Source organism: Vipera ursinii (genome assembly GCF_947247035.1).
Source record: "Vipera ursinii genome assembly, chromosome: 6".
Classification (NCBI taxonomy): Eukaryota; Metazoa; Chordata; class Lepidosauria; order Squamata; family Viperidae; genus Vipera; species Vipera ursinii.
In genome coordinates, this window is record NC_139515.1 from 55,891,590 (window position 1) to 55,909,976 (window position 18,387).

Below are 18,387 nucleotides of genomic sequence, written 5' to 3' on the forward strand. Positions count from 1 at the left end.
TTTACATTTATATTTAATAATTTGTTCTAACATGAACTAAATGTTTTTGAAACAGTGAACTAAATGGATAATCATCATGTAAATTGTCAATGGTGCAATACAACAAAATATTTTAACCAGAGAAACCTCTAAGGAAAAAAACTACATTAGGCAGGAAAATATCCTATACCGTTAAGGCTCTCACAAGCAAATTAATAGAGTCAGAATGAAAAATTGCAAACATATGTTATAAATAGACTTACCTCAAGTATTCAGTTTGAATCATATGTATGAATCTATACACAGCCATCTACTATCAAAATATTTAAAACTAGAATATTTAAAATTGGTTCTGAAGTTCAGAATTAAAGAGAAAAGTTAAGTTTTCAGAAGTACATAGGTAAATTTTTGGAAATCATAAATATAAGATTACATCTCCCCAACCTTTTATGTTTGGCGGGTGGGAGGTGGTTGTGTGAGTGCAGGCATACTTTGCACGCAAGCATTCTCATCCTCCCATTCGTACAAATGGAATTGCACTCACATGGCCCAATTCCAAACAGGCTGAGGCCCAGTAGTGGGCCACAGTCCGGGGGTTGGTGTCCCCTGTCTTAAGTCTAGAACATTCTTTGTTGAGGATGGTTAGCATTTAACCATATCATAAGAAATAAATTACGGTATGCCCATTTCATGTTAATGAATTACACCTGGCATAGGTAAACAATATAATATGAAAATGCTTAACAAATGATTTTGTCTTAACTACTAAAACCTGAATCTCAGGTCAAATTCTCCAATATTGTTCTGTTCTATTTTATAAAAATGCTGGGAATGTTTTGCAGAAACACATGATGCAAACCTAAATCTTACCAGATTTTCACCAGTGTTAAAGATATCACCTGATAATTTAAAAATCTCGTGATTTCACTTGAAGAATGGCTAATTCAGACATCAAAACAAAATTGCCCCTTTGAAGATTAAATTTGCTATATGCAGATTTTTAAATTAATATTTAACATCCAACTTCGTTAGAGCAAAGTACGCTAATTTGTTAGAACTGAAATGTTCTTAGATATGTTCCTATTTGAAATAGTTGTCATTCAGTTTCAGTCTGAATTGAAGTTAAATTAGATAGCTTTTTATTCAGGAGAGCAAGTTCCTTCTGCCTTTCCAATAGATCCCCAAGCAGTCTTCCTATTCTTAATGTTAATTCATCTAATAAAAGTAGCAAATGTGCTAAATCATTCTTTAAATTGTGAACTTTAGGTTTTAAATCATTTGCAAAGGCTACTGTTGTCAGAACTTTAGCTCGATCACTTTCCAATTCTAAAAGTTTATTGAATTGCTTGGCAAAGTCGGCATTCAGCTCAAATGATTTTGCCTTAATGTGCTTTACCTCTCTGGTGTTTTCAGATGCGATATTTTGTAGCTTTTTAGTCCTGTCAATGCTGCTAGTGAGAAGATCCCCTATATTCTGTATTAAGGTCTTTTCAACTTTATTTACTTTGTCTTCTAGAATTTCTAGATTCTCTATTAATAAGGATATATCTGTTTGAAGACCTGAAATGCGTCTAATGTCAGTCTTCACATCTGCAATTTTTACAGAGATGGCCTTAGTTTTTTCCTCATGTTTAGTAACTGCATCAAAGAGAGATGTTAAGTTTTGCTGGAGCTCCTCCTCTTCTTGAATTAACCGACTGGATCTTATCTGCATGATGCTAATCTCCTTTTGCAGATGCTTCATCTGAGGAATTATATTAAGGTCTTCCAGTTGTTTTGTCAAACCTGGTACCATCTCACACTAAAAAGTAAAAAGTCTGATGAGAATATTACATTGAAATTTAAAATATTCAGATTTCCTGCAATGAAAGGTAATTTAAAATTCTCCAGTTTTATCAGTAAGCTTTTGTAAAAGGAAAGGGGAATATTCTTACATGCTTTCCTTAGCTTATTAAATAAAGCATTAGGTTTGTGAGCCTTTTATGCTGACATTATAGAACTTGGATATAGTGGTTTCTGTACAAGTTATGAGAAGCCCCAGCTGACTGTTAAACATTCTTTATGTGATTTCCAGCCGGTATATCTCTCATAGACCAGCATAAAAGTAATAGCATCTTTTTAAAACTGTATTGGATTGATAGTGTTTAATGATAAAAAAGCATAAAATTAAAACATACAGATAAAAAACTTAAGGTAATATACTTAGCATTTCTTCCAGCTATTTTTTCCCACTGTTAACCCTATATTTGGCATAAGAGAAAATGATTGAGCCAAGATCATCCTGTGAACTACCATGCTGAAAAGGAACCTCAATCTTGATTTTCCTTATCTGGTAACTTACGCAGCTGCCTCATCTATATCCTAGAACAGGGGTCAGCAACCTGAAACAGTGAAAGAGGCACTTGGAACCGGTTCCCTCACAAAAGGAAAAACTGGGAGCCGCAAAAAATATGTGTGCATGTGCGTACATGCGCGCATGCGCAGAACAGGGTTTGACTGAAGAGTGGAGCCAAGGCAAGATATGCACCTACCCTGCATATTTGAATTGATTGGTTGAACTTTTTTAGTCCCACTTTTTTTGGGGGGGGCTACACATAGCAAAGGACTGGGAGCCGCAGGAGACGGCTGAAAGAGCCGCATGCGGCTCTGGAGCCGCGGGTTGCAGACCTGTGTCCTAGAATCAAGCTTGACTTCTTGTAGTAGATATTTCTGTGTACAGGTAGTCCTTGCTGAAAGTCCATTCAGCAGCCATTTGAAATTATGGCATTGAACAAAATGACTTACGTCATTCAAGTTCTGACTGTTGCACTGCACTTAGCCACATGAGCGAAATTCAGGCCCACTGGCATATAACTGCATTTTGACCACATATCCACTGTTGCCAGATGCTACCACCACCCATCTCTGCTCATCCATGCACCCATTATATAGTATACTATTACTGTACTGTACCAGCTGGGGTCTTTTTTATGCCACCCTCTTTCACGCCAGTGCTGTTGCGGTTTGTCTTATGCCTTGTAAAGCACCTCCGCACCCCGCCCCGGGTGCCAGTTCACAAATCAACCAGGCTTTTTTTTTTAAGATCTAGGTAGAAGGATCCTCCTTTCACGTCTCTTGCCTTTTTTGAGAAAAATTTGTGAAAGAAGGCCCCAGGTATCTAGCATGAAAGGACCTTCTAGATGGGTACTTTTCTGAAAAAAGGCTCTGGTTGGTGCACAAATAGAGGTCTTGAGTGAGGCATGAATGGTGGCCCAGGAAGGGAGCAAGAGAAGATATGGTGGCACTGATGCAAAAGGCAGTGTGAAAAAGGGCCCAGCTGGTACAGTGGTGGTACACGGAATGACAGGTAGGAGTGGGTAGCAGGAACAGCTGGTAACTATAGGTGGACAACCAAAAGGGGAAAAGATTGGCTGGGAGAAAGTCAAGAAGAGGCAGTCCCTTACATCAGGCCTTTTCAACCGGTAGTACGCGTACCACCTGTGGTACGTTGCCACGTGGCAGGTGGTACGCGACCATCCTAGAGAAGTGTAGCGGGAGGGGAATGAGCAGAAGCGACCCAAGCCTGACGGAGAGGCAGCTGCAGGACTGTCTGGGCTCGGCAGAAGCCCCAGGAGCTGGCCAGGCTCCAGCAGATTGGTGCTTCCAGAAGCAGCAGGGAGCTGGAGGCGAACTGAAGAAAAAGGGAGGGGGGACGAAAGAAGAGGAGAGGCTATAAAAGGAGATGGTTTGGGCAGGAAAGGGGGAGAAAAAGACAACGGAAAGAGAAGGAGAGCTCAGCAGGCAGGGAGGAAATGGACAAGGAAGAAGCAGCAGCTGTTGCTGAAATAAAAGGTCCCCTGGTTCTTTTCTCCAGCCAGGAGAATGCAATCAGCAGTGATGAAATGAAAAGCTGGCATGTCGAAAAGGAGGTGGTTTTATTTAGTTCTGGATTAATTAGCAGCTTGATTGGGTTACCATAAGGATTTTTGTATAGTTTTTCCAACGTTTTGTAATTCGGAGGCTTGGTCTATGTCAGACATGTCAAACACAAGGCCCGGGGGGGCGGATCCGGCCCGCGAAGTGGTTTCATGCGGCCCGCAAAGCCATCCTGAAAACAGTGAGGGAATGGCCCCCACTGCCTTGGCCCTGGCCCAGAGACCCTCCTCCTGCCAAAGACCCTCAGATCTGTCCCACTCCTGCCCAGGCCCCCATAGGCACCCTTGATGTGAACGATGTAGAGCTGGCCACACCTACCCAGTAGGCCATACACACTTTAGCCATGCCCACCCAGTAAGCCACACCCACCCAGGCCACATCCACCCAGCCCCGAGGGCAACCGCAATGCTGATGCGGCCCTCAATGAAATTGAGTTTGACACCCCTGGTCTATGTGCTTTGGTTATTGGAATATTTTAGTCTGTATTTTAAGCTAGCAATGAGTCCAAAGTGTTAACTTTCGTAGGTTTAATCTCTTTAACCTCCGCGCAAAGGGGCAGCGGTGCCGCTCTTTGAGGAAGCTGCCGCGGCCCGTCTCTGAAGCTGCCGAAAGCGGCAGCTTAGCAGACGGGCCACGGCAGCTTCCTCAAAGAGCGGCGCCCCTGCCCATTCCGAGAGGTGCGCGCGCACCTCTCGGAATGGGCAGGGGCGCCTCTCTTTTTGAGGAAGCTGAGACGGGCCGTGTTGTGACTCAGGGCCAGCCTGTGGGTCCGACAGCCGGGTCCGATGTATCGGAGGACTCAGATGAGGGGGAGGAGGGAGACGAACCGGCTGATGATGGTTTGGAGGCTTTGCAGAGTCCTCAGCCGGGGACCTCTTCTCAGCTGCGTGAGCCCGAGAGTGCAGAGGATGATGACCCACAGCTGGCCCTGTTCAAGGACGCCCGACGCAGGAGGCAGTCGAGCAGGAACAAACAAAGAAAGGCTATGGGACTCCTCGGGAGGAGGCACAGGGAGACCACGCCCTGAGCTCTCTATAAAAGGAGTGTTTGGGGAGGGGCTGGTTGCTGAAAGCAACTTTTCCGCTTGAGAAGACAAGCTCTAGTGTTTTTGTTAACTGCGTAATTAAATCTTGGCAGATGCCTTTTAGCCTTGGACGCTCTCCAGTCTCTTCTTTTGAATAGGGGTTTGCTAGAAGAGGGCTGGTACAGAACAGGCCGCGGCAGCTTCCTCAAAGAGCGGCACCGCTGCCCCTTCGCACGGAGGTACGCGCACACCTCCCCAAAGGTTTAGGGAGGTGCGCGCGCAACTCCGGTCGTTCGGAGAGGTGCGCGCGCACCTCTCGGAATGGGCAGGGGCGCCTCTCTTTTTGAGGAAGCTGAGACGGGCCGCGGCAGCTTCCTCAAAGAGCGGCACCGCTGCCCATTCGCGCGGAGGTACGCGCGCACCTCCGGTTGTTCGGAGAGGTGCGCGCGCACCTCTCGGAATGGGCAGGGGCGCCGCTCTTTAAGGAAGCTGCCACGGCCCGTCTGCAAAGCTGCCGAAAGCGGCAGCTTTGCAGACGGGCCGTCGCCGTCGGGCAACCGGGAACCGGTTCCATCTCATTTTTAAAAAAATGGCAGCCGCGTGCGTCCGCGCATGCGCAAAAAACCTTTTTGCGCATGCGCGTGCATGGACACACGCACGCGGCTCCCTCTTTTTTTAATTTGTGATGGAACCGGTTCCCAGTGGCTCTTTTTCTTTTTTAGGTTGCCGACCCCTGCTTTAAACAAATGTAATTAGTTTTACTCCCTTATCTTGAGTCTGTCTATGGCTTTTAGAAAGTTTTCTTTGAAGGTAAACAGGCTTAATTTAAGGCTAAAGCTTTTTGCAATTGCTGGAGTCTTTCAGTCTCAGATTGCAACATTGTGACACGCTTGAGGCAGCTTAAAGGGGGGAAAAACAGTTTATGTGTTTATTTTGTGAGCCTTGCTTGCCTTGCACTTGATTCTGCCAGCAGCAAGATCTGACTGCTGGCCCAGTGATGGATTCTACTGCAAATCAGGGCTGTTTCTGGAGGAGGCAGAGGAGGAGAGGACCTGGAGCTTATGGAGTGAAGGAACTGGATGAGGCTGTCGGCAGGCCCAGAGGAAGAAAGAGAGGCTTTTGGAGGAGTTGGTGGCGGTAGCAGCAGCAGTGTGCTCCAGGGGCGAAAAGAAGCAAGGCCTCTTTAAGGAAAGGGTGGAAGAGTCAGGATCAGAAAAAGGAAAGAAGGTGAGGTTGTCAGAATACAAGCGAATTTGAGGGCTAATCCACATGAAGCCCCATTTCCATCTGTCCTGTTTGCCATCGTTCATTCCCTAGAGACTAAAATGGACAATGTGAAATTTGAGCAGGCCCCGAACAAGGAGTATATATTGGAGGTGGTGACCCTTTGAGAGCTGTATGCAACAAAATTTCATTTTGATGTATGCCAATTGGTGTACATTCAAAGTGACAATAAAGTTATCATCATCATCATTCCTGTGTCTTTAAGGGTACAGGGAAGGGATTGGGGGGAGGGGGTGCATTCTTACTACACCGTAGAAAGAGCTCAGAAAGGAGAGAGGAAGAAGGGGGTCTACAAACTTAACAACTTTAAGACCTGTGGACTTCAACTCCCAGAATTCCTCAACCAGCCATGATGGCTGAGGAATTCTGGGAGTTGAAGTCCACAAGTCTTAAAAGAGCCAAGTTTGAACACCCCTGAGCTTAGCTGGTAGTGGTGCATATTAATAAACATGGATAAATTCATCATACGTTTGTCAGTGCAAAGGGAAAGTGATTCAGCAAAGGAACAGTCACTGAAGAAATTAAAACTGGTACTTTTTTCCTTTTTTTCTGCAGTTTGTAATATTTTATTATAGAAAAAAATACAAAAGTAAATAGTAGGACACACACTGGGGAGGAAAAAGGGGAAAAGAGTGAGGGGGAGAAGGGAAAAAGAACAGACTTCCTCTGTTGCAGTAGAAGGAAGCATTAACACTGAACCTCAACTTTTTACTTTTCCATATTATAAACTAGCCATTTCTACAACAACAAATGAATCCAATCAATAAAACCCAAAATCCTCCCCACTTTTTTTTTAGTCATCAAGTTTTTGACACCTTGCTAAGCACTGGTGGTACTCAAATACTGTCATGTCCTAAAAGTGGTACAATCTGTGAAAAGTTTGAAAAGCCCTGCCTTACATCATCTAGGCTTGGGACTGAAAGGGACCAAGCCTGGAATGGCTTGGATTGGGGTATAATCCTTGGCTAACAACTGATGGGATTATCTAATTTGTTAACTAACAAGGTAACAAGCAATGGGGCTACCATACTGCTCAGCAGTATGGTCGTCTGATGTTACCCTTTACCACTGCAGCACTTCACAACAGAAATTCTGCTCCCAATTACCATCGTAACTCAAGGACTACCTATAATTTTCTTGGCAACATACAAAAGACGTTTGTAATCTGCCTTGTAGGTTTTTTCCTCCTTTTCCTAGTCTTTTCACTCCCATCAAAATAACAAGTCTCATTCTATTTGCAATGTGTCTATAAATAAATAGATGTTTCCAGTATGATCAATATGTTAACAAATCTTTTAGTATTTTTCTTTGTGTACATGTGTCTCCAAAAATATAAATGATAGCCAAAGAAACGTTAAGTTTATACAGCCGCCATACCAATACTGTTCACACTATGGTGGGCTTCTGCTGCTACTTAAAAGTTTTGCTGGTAACATTGTTTGATTCTGTGGTATTAAGATTCTTCTTCATTTTTTATTCAGCTATCTTTGGACTGCATGTCTTCAAGAGTGTTCTGTATGTTCATTATTTCAGAAGTAGCTTTCATTATTTCATTTTCTACACTAATTACTTTTGTGATCATGTCTTCTTTTTTTCTTTCTGCGGCAACAAGCTCACTTGATAGTCTAAGAATGGAATAAATAGCATTTTCTATCACTGGTAAAGAGGTCTTGCATTCCTGGAGTTTGTCTTCAGAAAATACAAGTTTCTGGTACAGATCGTTACTTCTGACCAAAAGGCTGTTTTGCTCTTCTTTTAATAGTTCAGCTATGTCTTTATCCAACTGCAGCTGCTGTTCAATCTTTATCAGTTCATTTTCCTCTTGCCTATTTAATGTTTTAAGGTTCATAATTGTACTGTCTTCTAGATCTTTCAGTCTTTCAGAAAGTTTTTTTAGTCCCTGATCCACTGTATTGATCTGGGAAATTATTTCACTATGTAAAATCTTGGTATCCAATCTTAAGTTGCTGGTATTTGTGTCCATCTCAGACGTGCTTCTTTCCCAGGAGTATACCACCTTTTGAAAGGTTTTGCTAATAGTCTGAAACTTTTTAGAGCATATCTTTTGACTATTTTGAATATTCTCTATGAAGTTATGAAGGCTAGACACTTGTTGCTCAAAATCACTTATGATGGAAACATATGAAGCAACCGCCTGCAGGACACTCGAAGATTCAAACTGCATTTTTAACACAAAACAATGTCCATTTTTACTTACTGTTTGCAAGTTATATACAGCGTATTTAAATTTTATCTGACAATGAACCTTTGAATGGCATGCAAAAGACAAACTTGTTTGCAAAGGGACAGAGGAGAATCAAAATAACGTAAAACATGGAAGCAAGACAAATATGAAGCAAAAGTCATTACTATTTTAAAAGAAACAATGAAAGAAGCAACAAGCTACTGCTAAGTATAGAAAGGCAGATAGAGGAGTAATAGAACAAATAGAGCTACAAAGAAGAGAGTTTATATTAATGGTGCGAAGAAAGAAGAATAAAAAAGTTGCTTTATTTTACAATATCATTTGATTATGGCAATTACTCCCTGGCATTTTTACTAAACATTATTTCAAGAAGCAAAACTGATGACCAGGAGAACTTAGCTGTGTTTGGAAGCATTCATGGTCCTAAGCTATGATTTTCCCAAAATCATTCTTAAAACTATACTGAAAATTTCAGATGCTATATCAAACAAGACTTAAATTATTGTGTAATGGTTAAACTGTTCATAGTGCTCTTGGTGGGAAACATTGGAAGATTGAGTGCTATATATAGTGACTTTAATGAAAAGCAAGGTATAGATTTAGGAAATACCGTATATACTTGAGTATAAGCCGAATTTTTCAACCCACTTTTTGGGCTGAAAAATTCCACTTCGGCTTATACTCCAGTCAACAAAAAAACTTACTGAGGACTTGTGCGCGGCCGAGGCTTTGGTGCTTCCGGGATCGCGCGCACCTCTCCCAAGCCACCGCCGTCCGAGACCTGCCGAAGTTTGGGGAGGTTTGGGGAGGTGCGCGCGCACCTCCCCAAACCTCCCCAAACGTTGGCAGGTCTCTGTTCCTCCTGCCGACGTTTGGGGAGGTTTGGGCGCCTCCCCAAACCTCCCCAAACGTCGGCAGGTCTCCGTTCCTCCTGCCGACGTTTGGGGAGGTTTGGGCGCCTCCCCAAACCTCCCCAAACGTCGGCAAGTCTCCGTTCCTCCTGCCGACGTTTGGGGAGGTTTGGGGAGGCGCCCAAACCTCCCCAAACGTCGGCAGGTCTGCGTGGAGGAACGGAGACCTGGGGAGGTTTGGGGAGGCGCCCAAACCTCCCCAAACGTCGGCAGGAGGAACGGAGACCTGCCGACATTTGGGGAGGTTTGGGGAGGCGCCCAAACCTCCCCAAACGTCGGCAGGTCTGCGCGGAGGAACGGAGACCTGGGGAGGTTTGGGGAGGCGCCCAAACCTCCCCAAACGTCGGCAGGAGGAACGGAGACCTGCCGATGTTTGGGGAGGCGCCCAAACCTCCCCAAACGTCGGCAGGTCTGTGCGGAGGAACGGAGACCTGGGGAGGTTTGGGGAGGCGCCCAAACCTCCCCAAACGTCGGCAGGTCTGCGCGGAGGAACGGAGACCTGGGGAGGTTTGGGGAGGCGCCCAAACCTCCCCAAACGTCGGCAGGAGGAACGGAGACCTGGGGAGGTTTGGGGAGGTGCCCAAACCTCCCCAAACGTCGGCAGGTCTGCGCGGAGGAACGGAGACCTGGGGAGGTTTGGGGAGGCGCCCAAACCTCCCCCAACGTCGGCAGGTCTGCGCGGAGGAACGGAGACCTGGGGAGGTTTGGGGAGGCGCCCAAACCTCCCCAAACGTCGGCAGGTCTGCATGGAGGAACGGAGACCTGCCGACGTTTGGGGAGGTGCCCAAACCTCCCCAAACGTCGGCAGGTCTGCGCGGAGGAACGGTGACCTGGGGAGGTTTGGGGAGGCGCCCAAACCTCCCCAAAGGTCGGCAGGTCTGCGCGGAGGAACGGAGACCTGGGGAGGTTTGGGGAGGCGCCCAAACCTCCCCAAACGTCGGCAGGAGGAACGGAGACCTGCCGACGTTTGGGGAGGTGCCCAAACCTCCCCAAACGTCGGCAGGTCTGCGCGGAGGAACGGAGACCTGGGGAGGTTTGGGGAGGCGCCCAAACCTCCCCAAACGTCGGCAGGTCTCCGTTCCTCCTGCCGACGTTTGGGGAGGTTTGGGCGCCTCCCAAAACCTCCCCAAACGTCGGCAGGTCTCCGTTCCTCCTGCCGACGTTTGGGGAGGTTTGGGCGCCTCCCCAAACCTCCCCAAACGTCGGCAAGTCTCCGTTCCTCCTGCCGACGTTTGGGGAGGTTTGGGGAGGCGCCCAAACCTCCCCAAACGTCGGCAGGTCTGCGCGGAGGAACAGAGACCTGGGGAGGTTTGGGGAGGCGCCCAAACCTCCCCAAACGTCGGTGTCAAAAACTCGTCCTGCAACAAGCAGGGCAGGAGCCGAACACAGGAACGAGAGACTTCTGCTGCGGTCTAGAAGCACTTTATTCTTCAGGGCAACAGCCGCAACAAGAAACAAAGCCAGCGTTGGCCGCTATCTGCAGCCAACGCTATTATATACACACCCAAAACCCCCACCCATACTCCACCCAAACACGCCCACGCCCTCCCATTCCCTATAACTTCCCCACCCCTCCCCTACAAGTCCCTTTGCCCGTCACCCAACCAGGTAAGCCTCCTCCCGTGCGTTGCCGCCACCGTGCTCCACCCCCTCACCACCTCCCTGCCGTGCCCAACTCCGAAACCCCCCGCGGTCCTTCACACCCGAGGCTCCCAGCCACCCAGGCACCGCGGCGGGAAGGGGCTTGTCTCCCAACGGACCCGCCGGCTCCCAGGCCATACAGCCCTGCGCCCAACTGTCCAGTGTCTCGGCCTGCCTTGCCAAACGTAATTCCGGTAGCCAAAGCAGGGGGAGAGCCGGCGTCGGGCTGCGGGCTCCCGAGATGGCGGTGCTGCTATCAGCCGTAGGTCCTGAACCCTCCCAGGCCGCCGTGAGTGGGCCCGGGCCTCTGCCGGTCAGCTGTGCGGAAGAAGCCGACCCGGGCGGCGGCGCGGCCTCCCGAACCTTCCGGGCCGCCGACACGCCGCCAGGCAATGTCAGCTGTTGTGCGGCGGGGGAGCTGAACGGTCGAAGCGGCGGTGCGGCCCCTGGAGCCTCCCGGGCCGCTACAGAGCCGATCCCGTCCGGCTCGATCCCAGGAGCCTCGCGGTCCACCGGGGAGGCAGGCAGGTCCAGCGGGTGGCAGGGGGGGTGCTAGGGAGGTGGAGGGACCCCCCTCGAGTGTCGGGCTCCCGAGGCCCGACAGTCGGCAGGTCTGCACGGAGGAACAGAGACCTGGGGAGGTTTGGGGAGGCGCCCAAACCTCCCCAAACGTCGGCAGGAGGAACGGAGACCTGCCGACGTTTGGGGAGGTGCCCAAACCTCCCCAAACGTCGGCAGGTCTGCGCGGAGGAACGGAGACCTGGGGAGGTTTGGGGAGGCACCCAAACCTCCCCAAACGTCGGCAGGAGGAACGGAGACCTGCCGACGTTTGGGGAGGTTTGGGGAGGCACCCAAACCTCCCCAAACGTCGGCAGGTCTCCGTTCCTCCGCGCCCTGCCTGCCTGCTTCTTTCCGCAGCGGAAAGAAGCAGGCAGGCAGGGCGTGGAGGTCCGGAGACCTGCCGACGTTTGGGGAGGTTTGGGGAGGTGCGCGCGCACCTCCCCAAACCTCCCCAAACTTCGGCAGGTCTCCGGACGGCGGCAGCTTGGGAGAGGTGCGCGCGATCCTGGAAGCACCGAAGCCTCGGCCGCGCGCAAGTCCTCGGTAAGCTCCGGGCGGTCACTTGCTTCGCGTCTCCTGAGGGAAGGGGGGGCGACTGGAGCGGGCGTGTTTCCTCGCCTGCTGGGCGCCGCGATTTGCCCGGGGAACGCGCGGGCCCCGAATGGCAGCGTGGAGCGAGGAAGCGGACAGCCAGGGCTTCCCCGAGAGCCGCGGCCACACAGGGTATTCCTGTGTATTCAGGCTTGCAAAATGGCGGATCGAGCCTCTGCTGGCGGCAGAGGCTTGCAGAACGGCGGATCGGCTTATACCCGAGTCAATAACTTTTTCCAGTTTTTGGGGGTGAAATTGGGGGTCTCGGCTTATACTCAAGTCGGCTTATACTCAAGTATATACGGTAATATGTAATTGATTCAAATTGAGGCTAGAAAAATTTAGTGCAAGTTATTTCTAAATTAGAATAGGATTGCAGGTAAATCAATTTTTATATAAACTTACTTTGAAAAAGATCCATTAAATCCAATGGCATTTACTTCCAAGTGGGTATACAAAGTATTGCAGAATTTGGTATATTTCACTATTTAGATTTCAATCAAATGACTGTTTTGAATATTAAACTTAATTTTCAATCTAGATTTTTATATTTAATTGTTCAACAAATTTTTCCTTATGACTGTAAATGGCTGATGCAATGGCAGCTTTCAGATAGTAATAAATACCAAGTTTTATAGCAATATCTATTTGAATTATTACCTTTTCAGAGATTGTGCTAATTTTATTTTCCATATCTTGAAACTTTACAGCTTCTTCCTTTAATATGTGATATTTCTTCTCTACAGCAGCCAACTGAACAGACTGCTGAAAAAGAAACCTGAGAAATGTAGAAAAAACTAATGTTTAGCAACAAAACATTTAAAAGTTAAATGTTCCACAATTTTAGAATAAATTGCAATAACAATTTAAGAACACATTTGCACAAAAGGCTATATATAATTTATATCTTAATATCCCAACAAAAATGTATAGTTCAATGGAACTGATGGCTTTGCACAAATCAGAAATGCATTTGCTGATTATAAACAATAAAAACTAAGGAGAAACTTCCTGACAAAACAATTAACCAGTGGAACAACCTGCCTCCAGAAGTGGTGAATGCTCCAACACTGGAAGTTTTTAAGAGGAGAATGGACAGCCATTTGCCTGAAATGGTATAGGGTTTCCTGCCTGAGCAAGGGGTTGGACTAGATGACCTCCAAGGACCCTTCCAACATTATTATTATTATTATTATTATTATTATTATTATTATTATTAATTTTGCTGATTGCTGATAAACAATCTGTTTATTAATTTTTGTTACATTGCATTAATATACGAGCAGATTTTCAGAAGTGCCTAGAGAAAGAGAATTGTAGGAAAACCTACTGATCAAATGTCACCAAACAAGCTAATCCAGTCATCACTTAGGTACATATTAAGTACAAATAATTTTAGTAACATCTGCTTCTGCTATTCAATTAACATTTAAATCTTATTTTCAAGAATAGCAATCAGCTATGAAATTTTACATAAATAACCAGATAAACTGACATAGAGAATTATTTAGCCAGCCTATCTCTATACATATATCACTAGAATAGATTTTTACTTCTAAGCAATTATACAAAGGAGGCCATTTCATCTTGACTTCATAAATGAATTATAAATGTAACATTTACCATTAAGTATAAATTGAAGATTAATATCATGCTATCAAAAGATTATTTAATCCTTTTTTGCTGATGATACACAGGTATTTATTTATTTATTTATTTATTTATATTTAAATTTATATAGCGCCCTATTCCCGTAGGACTCAGGGCGCTTTACAGGGAAAATTAAAAGTTAAAATACATCATATACAATTAAAAACGATTAAAACTAAGATTAAATTAATCCCTGAACTTAACTAAAACCCCATTAATTAAATAATTAAAACCCCTCAGTCTGGGCCAGACAACTCAAAAAACCAAGTTTTCAAGTCTCTACGAAATGAGCGAAGGTCGGGGGCGGTCCTAAGCTCCGTGGGAAGCTGGTTCCAAAGGGCCGGCGCGCCCACAGAAAATGCCCTTCCCCTGCGGATAACCTGCCAGCATTCCTTAACCGGCGGTACCCTAAGAAGGCCCTCCCTGTGGGAGAGCACAGGACGATGGGAAGTTGATGCCGGCAGCAGGTGTTCCCTTAGATAATCCGGACCCAAGTCATTTAGAGCTTTATAGGTCATTACCAGCACCTTGAATCTCACCCGGAGGGCAACCGGAAGCCAATGCAGCTCATGGAGAAGAGGTGTTACATGGGAGTATCGGGAAACTCCCATAACAACTCGTGCAGCTGCATTTTGCACCAGCTGAAGCCTCCGAGTAGTCCTCAAGGGCAGCCCCATGTAGAGAGTGTTGCAGTAGTCTAGCCGGGAGGTCACAAGCACATGGGTGACTGTGCGTAGGGCATCTTGGTCCAGATAGGGCCACAACTGGCACACCAGACGAAGCTGGGCAAAAGCCCCCCTGGTCACGGCTCCTATATGATCTTCAAAATTGAGCCGTGAATCCAAGAGGACGCCCAAGTTGCGAGCCCTATCAATGGGGGGTAACACCTCACCCCCCATCATTAGTGGTGGAACAACCTGGTTTATCCAAGATGCCGATATACACAGCCACTCAGTCTTGGCAGGATTGAGTCGAAGCCTGTTTCTCCCCATCCAAACCCGGACCACTTCCAGGCAACGAGACATCACGTCAAGTGCATCACTGGGTTGGTTCGGGGTGGAAAGAAAAAGTTGGGTATCATCAGCGTACTGATGATACCCCACCCCGAAACCACGAATGAGCTCGCCCAGCGGTTTCATGTAGATGTTGAACAGGAGGGGAGAGAGGACCGACCCTTGAGGGACTCCACAAACGAGAGACCTCGGGGCGAACCTCTGCGAGCAGCCCAGGAGGTAGGAGGAGAACCACCGTAAAACGGTGCCTCCCACTCCCAACCCACTGAGACGCCGCAGTAGGATACCATGGTTGATGGTATCGAAAGACGCTGAGAGATCTAAAAGGACTAGGACAGAGGAACATCCGCTGTCCCGAGCCCCCCAGAGATCATTCACCAGTGCGACCAATGCCGTCTCCGTGCTGTACCCGGGCCTGAAACCCGATTGGTACGGGTCCAGATAATCAGTTTCCTCCAGGAACAGAGGAAGCTGATGCGCCACCACACTCTCAACAACCTTCGCCAAAAAGCGAAGGTTGGAGACCAGACGGTAGTTATTTAAAACAGTCCGGTCCAGGGCAGGCTTCTTGAGGAGGGGCCTCACCACCGCCTCCTTCAAGGCAGCGGGGAAGATACCCTCCTTCAAGGAAGCAGTTATTACTGCCTGGAACTAGCCTTGTGTCTCCTCCCGAGCCGCATAAACCAGCCATGAGGGGCACGGGTCCAGTAAACAAGTGGTGGAGCTCAGTCTCCTCATAATCCTGTCCACGTCATCGGGAGAAACAGGGTCGAACTCAGTCCAGATAACATGCTCAAGACCGCTTGATTATGTATAAAATAGAGTTGACATTCCTGGGGATATTTGTAACATGAAAAACTATTGGGCATTACTAGAAAATCGATCAAAAATGTTAGACTGTAGTTCAGCGTTTCTAAATGTAAGATCATGCAGCTGGGGAAAAAGAATCCTCTGCAGAGTACGGTATTGGGGATACAGTGTTAGGCAGAACAACAGAAGAAAAGGATTTAGGTGTGCTCATAGCAGATGACTGCAAAATGAGCAAACAGTGTGGCCAGGCAGCAGGAAGACAAACAAAATTCTTGGATGCATCACTAGAGGGATCACTGGCAGGAAAAAGGAGATCCTAATCCCACCATACACGGCTTTCTTTAGTCAGACCCTATTTGGAATATTATTTCCAATTCTGGAGACCTTACTTTAAAAAATATTGATAAAATTGAGCAAGTCCAGAGATTGGCAACAAAAATGGTGCAAGGTCTGAGAGACAAAAGATATCAAGAGAGATTGGAGGAACTGAGTGTGTACAGCCTGGACAACAGAAGGAAAATGGGGAACATGATTGAAACCTTTAAATATATTAAGCGTGAATATAGAGGGCAGTATTTTTATTATTAAGCAAAAATCAAGAACACAGGGACAGAACCTCAAATTGACAGGAGGGAAGTTAAAAAGTAATGGCAGAAAAGTTATTTCACAGAAAAAGTAGTGCAAGCTTAGAACCAACTTCCAGCAGAGGCAGAAGTTCCAATCATCAGTAACTGAATTTAAACATTCTTGGGATAAACATGTCCATTATCCAATAAAAATTAAAAATAATAAAGAAAACACAAAATCTTAAAGGGCAGACTCAATGGACCACTAGGCATTTTTCTGCCATCAGTTTGTCCACCCAGCCAAAATCAAGAATTAACACTTTTGTTGTCTTTTATCATTAATTACATGCCATCAAGAGTTGGTTCTTAGCGACCATGTAGACAGTTCACCAGAGCTGTACAGTACCAACTTTTCTTTCATTTGGCTTACCATGATAGCCCTAGACTGGCAACAAGAGATAACAAACTTGAAGCTGTTTGCAGATCCATCCTCGTGGATTTGGTACTCTTGAAAACTTGTTTCTTTTGTTCATCTTCATTTGGCTTGGAAATGTTTGCTTTCCTCCGCTTGACTTCGGACATGTCTTGATGCAGGATTCATGCACTGAATTGAAGAAGTGTGTCAATCTCCTAATAGTTTTTTTTTCTCCGAAAGAAGCTCCCTACATTCCCCACACCGTGAACTTTTATTTAGAATTCCATTTCGGTCAAAACCAAATTTACTTCCCACTAAATGTACTTAATGCTAAAACAGGGATCTTCAAACTTGGCCCTTTTATGACTTGTGGACTTCAACTCCCAGAATTCCTCAGCCAGGCCTGGCTGAGGAATTCTGGGAGTTGAAGTCCAGAAGTCATAAAAGGGCCAAGTTTGAAGACCCCTGTACTAAAACAACATTGCTCCTATGTTCTAGAAACTTGCTTCTCTACAGCTGAAAGTTAAAACTGCAACGTTATCTATATAATACTTTCCCTTTCCACCGCTCTCCAGTTTCTCCCTCTACACACACACACACACACACACACTCTACCTCCACAATAGAAAGTGCAAACACTTGAACTGGTCACCGTCCTAATCGTACTCCAGCCCAGCGCCCAACTCGAAGTTCTATGGGAAGATTCTTCGCCGCCGCCGCCGCTCCGAGACGGACCGCCACGTCCAAGCGCATGCTCGGCTATGCACGCCCCTTCCCCTTCCGCCGTAGTTGCTCTTCGCGGGGTGGGGGGGATGAGGCGCGCGCTCGCAGACTGTCACAGCGGTCTCTTTGCCTTGCCAGGCGCGAGCTGAGCCAAGACGGTGAGCGAGTGGCCTGGGCGCGAGGCGTCGGCTTTGTTTGCTCGAGCCTCGTGGCTGCCGGGTGGCGACCCGCTCCGCTTCTTCGAGCTACCCTTCTCGAGGAACTTCGGCGGAGGCTCGCCTGTGCTTTTACCCCGCCCCTCTCGCTCTTTGCCTCCTCGATTCGCCTCGCGAAAGAGGAAGTGGCCGCTAGTTCCCGAGTGCCCGTCCCGGGGGCAATTGAAATGGGGTGAAGGCTGAGAGGTGTGAGGGGCTTTATCGGGGCCGCCCGCTTCCTTTCCCACGAACACCGCTTACGCCTCCAGGTAACCTTGCAGCAAGCCTGAGGGCGGGGAGACGGTAGACAAGACGACGAAAGAGAGAGAGAGAGAGAAAATAAAAGCGTGTTGAAGGTGGGTTGGAGAATGCGAGAGGGCAGGAGTCATCGAGATAAAAAAATAGGGCGGGCGGGCCAACTTTAGGAGCGGAGCGGGCAGTAGAAAATTCTCAGCAAGACGTCACCTTTCCTTAAATAGCTTGATTGGGCAATTCGCCATTTGTATTTTCATTTGGATAGAGCTATCCTGCCTAAAGAAACGTGTTCTGTATTGGAAAGTCTACTCCTGTATTTTTGGAAGGCAAGTGGTGTCTTGGGAATTGAACATTTTCAGTAGCATGAAGTGGTGGTGTAAGTGCATGTTCGAAGTAGAGGCAAGAATTTTTCACGAGGTTATTCCAACGTCGAATATTTAACTAACTGAATTTATTACCTACAGCAGTAAACACATCTGTACAAGACAGTCCTAATGAACTTCAAGTGGATAATCTCCAAGTTAGTATTTTGTTGTATGAAATCATTCTAATTTGTTGATAGGTCTCTGATAGGGCAAATTAAACCTACAAAATTATGAAAACTTACAACCCTATCCTCTAGATGTCACTTTCTCCCTTTTTATTGACC

The 18,387-nt window shown here is 46.8% G+C and overlaps 2 protein-coding genes across 7 annotated transcripts in view; one reads left to right on the forward strand and one right to left on the reverse strand.

The window, feature by feature from the left end:
* Window positions 1-81: 81 nt before the first annotated feature.
* IKBIP (IKBKB interacting protein) lies at window positions 82-17,318 on the reverse strand. Of its 2 annotated transcripts, none has more exons than XM_083366062.1 (4): window positions 17,182-17,318; window positions 16,582-16,755; window positions 12,773-12,890; window positions 82-1,780 (listed from the first exon to the last, which is right to left on the reverse strand). In XM_083366062.1, the coding sequence occupies exons 2-4, from the start codon at window positions 16,731-16,733 to the stop codon at window positions 1,076-1,078; spliced, it is 975 nt and encodes a 324-aa protein (XP_083222188.1). In that variant the 5' UTR covers window positions 16,734-16,755; window positions 17,182-17,318; the 3' UTR covers window positions 82-1,075. The 2 variants fall into 2 exon arrangements, with proteins under 2 accessions (XP_083222188.1, XP_083222189.1); XM_083366063.1 differs by lacking the exon at window positions 82-1,780 and adding an exon at window positions 6,755-8,381.
* An 81-nt stretch (window positions 17,319-17,399) lies between these two features.
* Window positions 17,400-18,387, forward strand: part of APAF1 (apoptotic peptidase activating factor 1) — a 66,844-nt gene continuing 65,856 nt past the window's right edge. For 2 of the 5 annotated variants that reach the window (XM_083365997.1, XM_083366001.1), the window contains exon 1: window positions 17,400-17,839. The gene's annotated coding sequence lies outside the window, so the exon portion shown is untranslated. Of the gene's footprint in view, window positions 17,840-18,202; window positions 18,259-18,387 lie in introns of all 5 variants that reach the window. The other 3 variants (XM_083365998.1, XM_083365999.1, XM_083366000.1) reach the window with 3 other exon arrangements.

Bases quoted from the DNA above. Each gene is read 5' to 3' on its own strand.
- IKBIP (XM_083366062.1), bottom strand. From the start codon at position 16,733: ATGTCCGAAGTCAAGCGGAGGAAAGCAAACATTTCCAAGCCAAATGAA. The intron at 12,891-16,581 runs GTAAGCCAAATG...TACATTTCTCAG, and splicing joins GCCAGTCTAGGGCTATCATG to GTTTCTTTTTCAGCAGTCTG. The intron at 1,781-12,772 runs GTAATAATTCAA...TTTACTTTTTAG, and splicing joins TTAGCACAATCTCTGAAAAG to TGTGAGATGGTACCAGGTTT.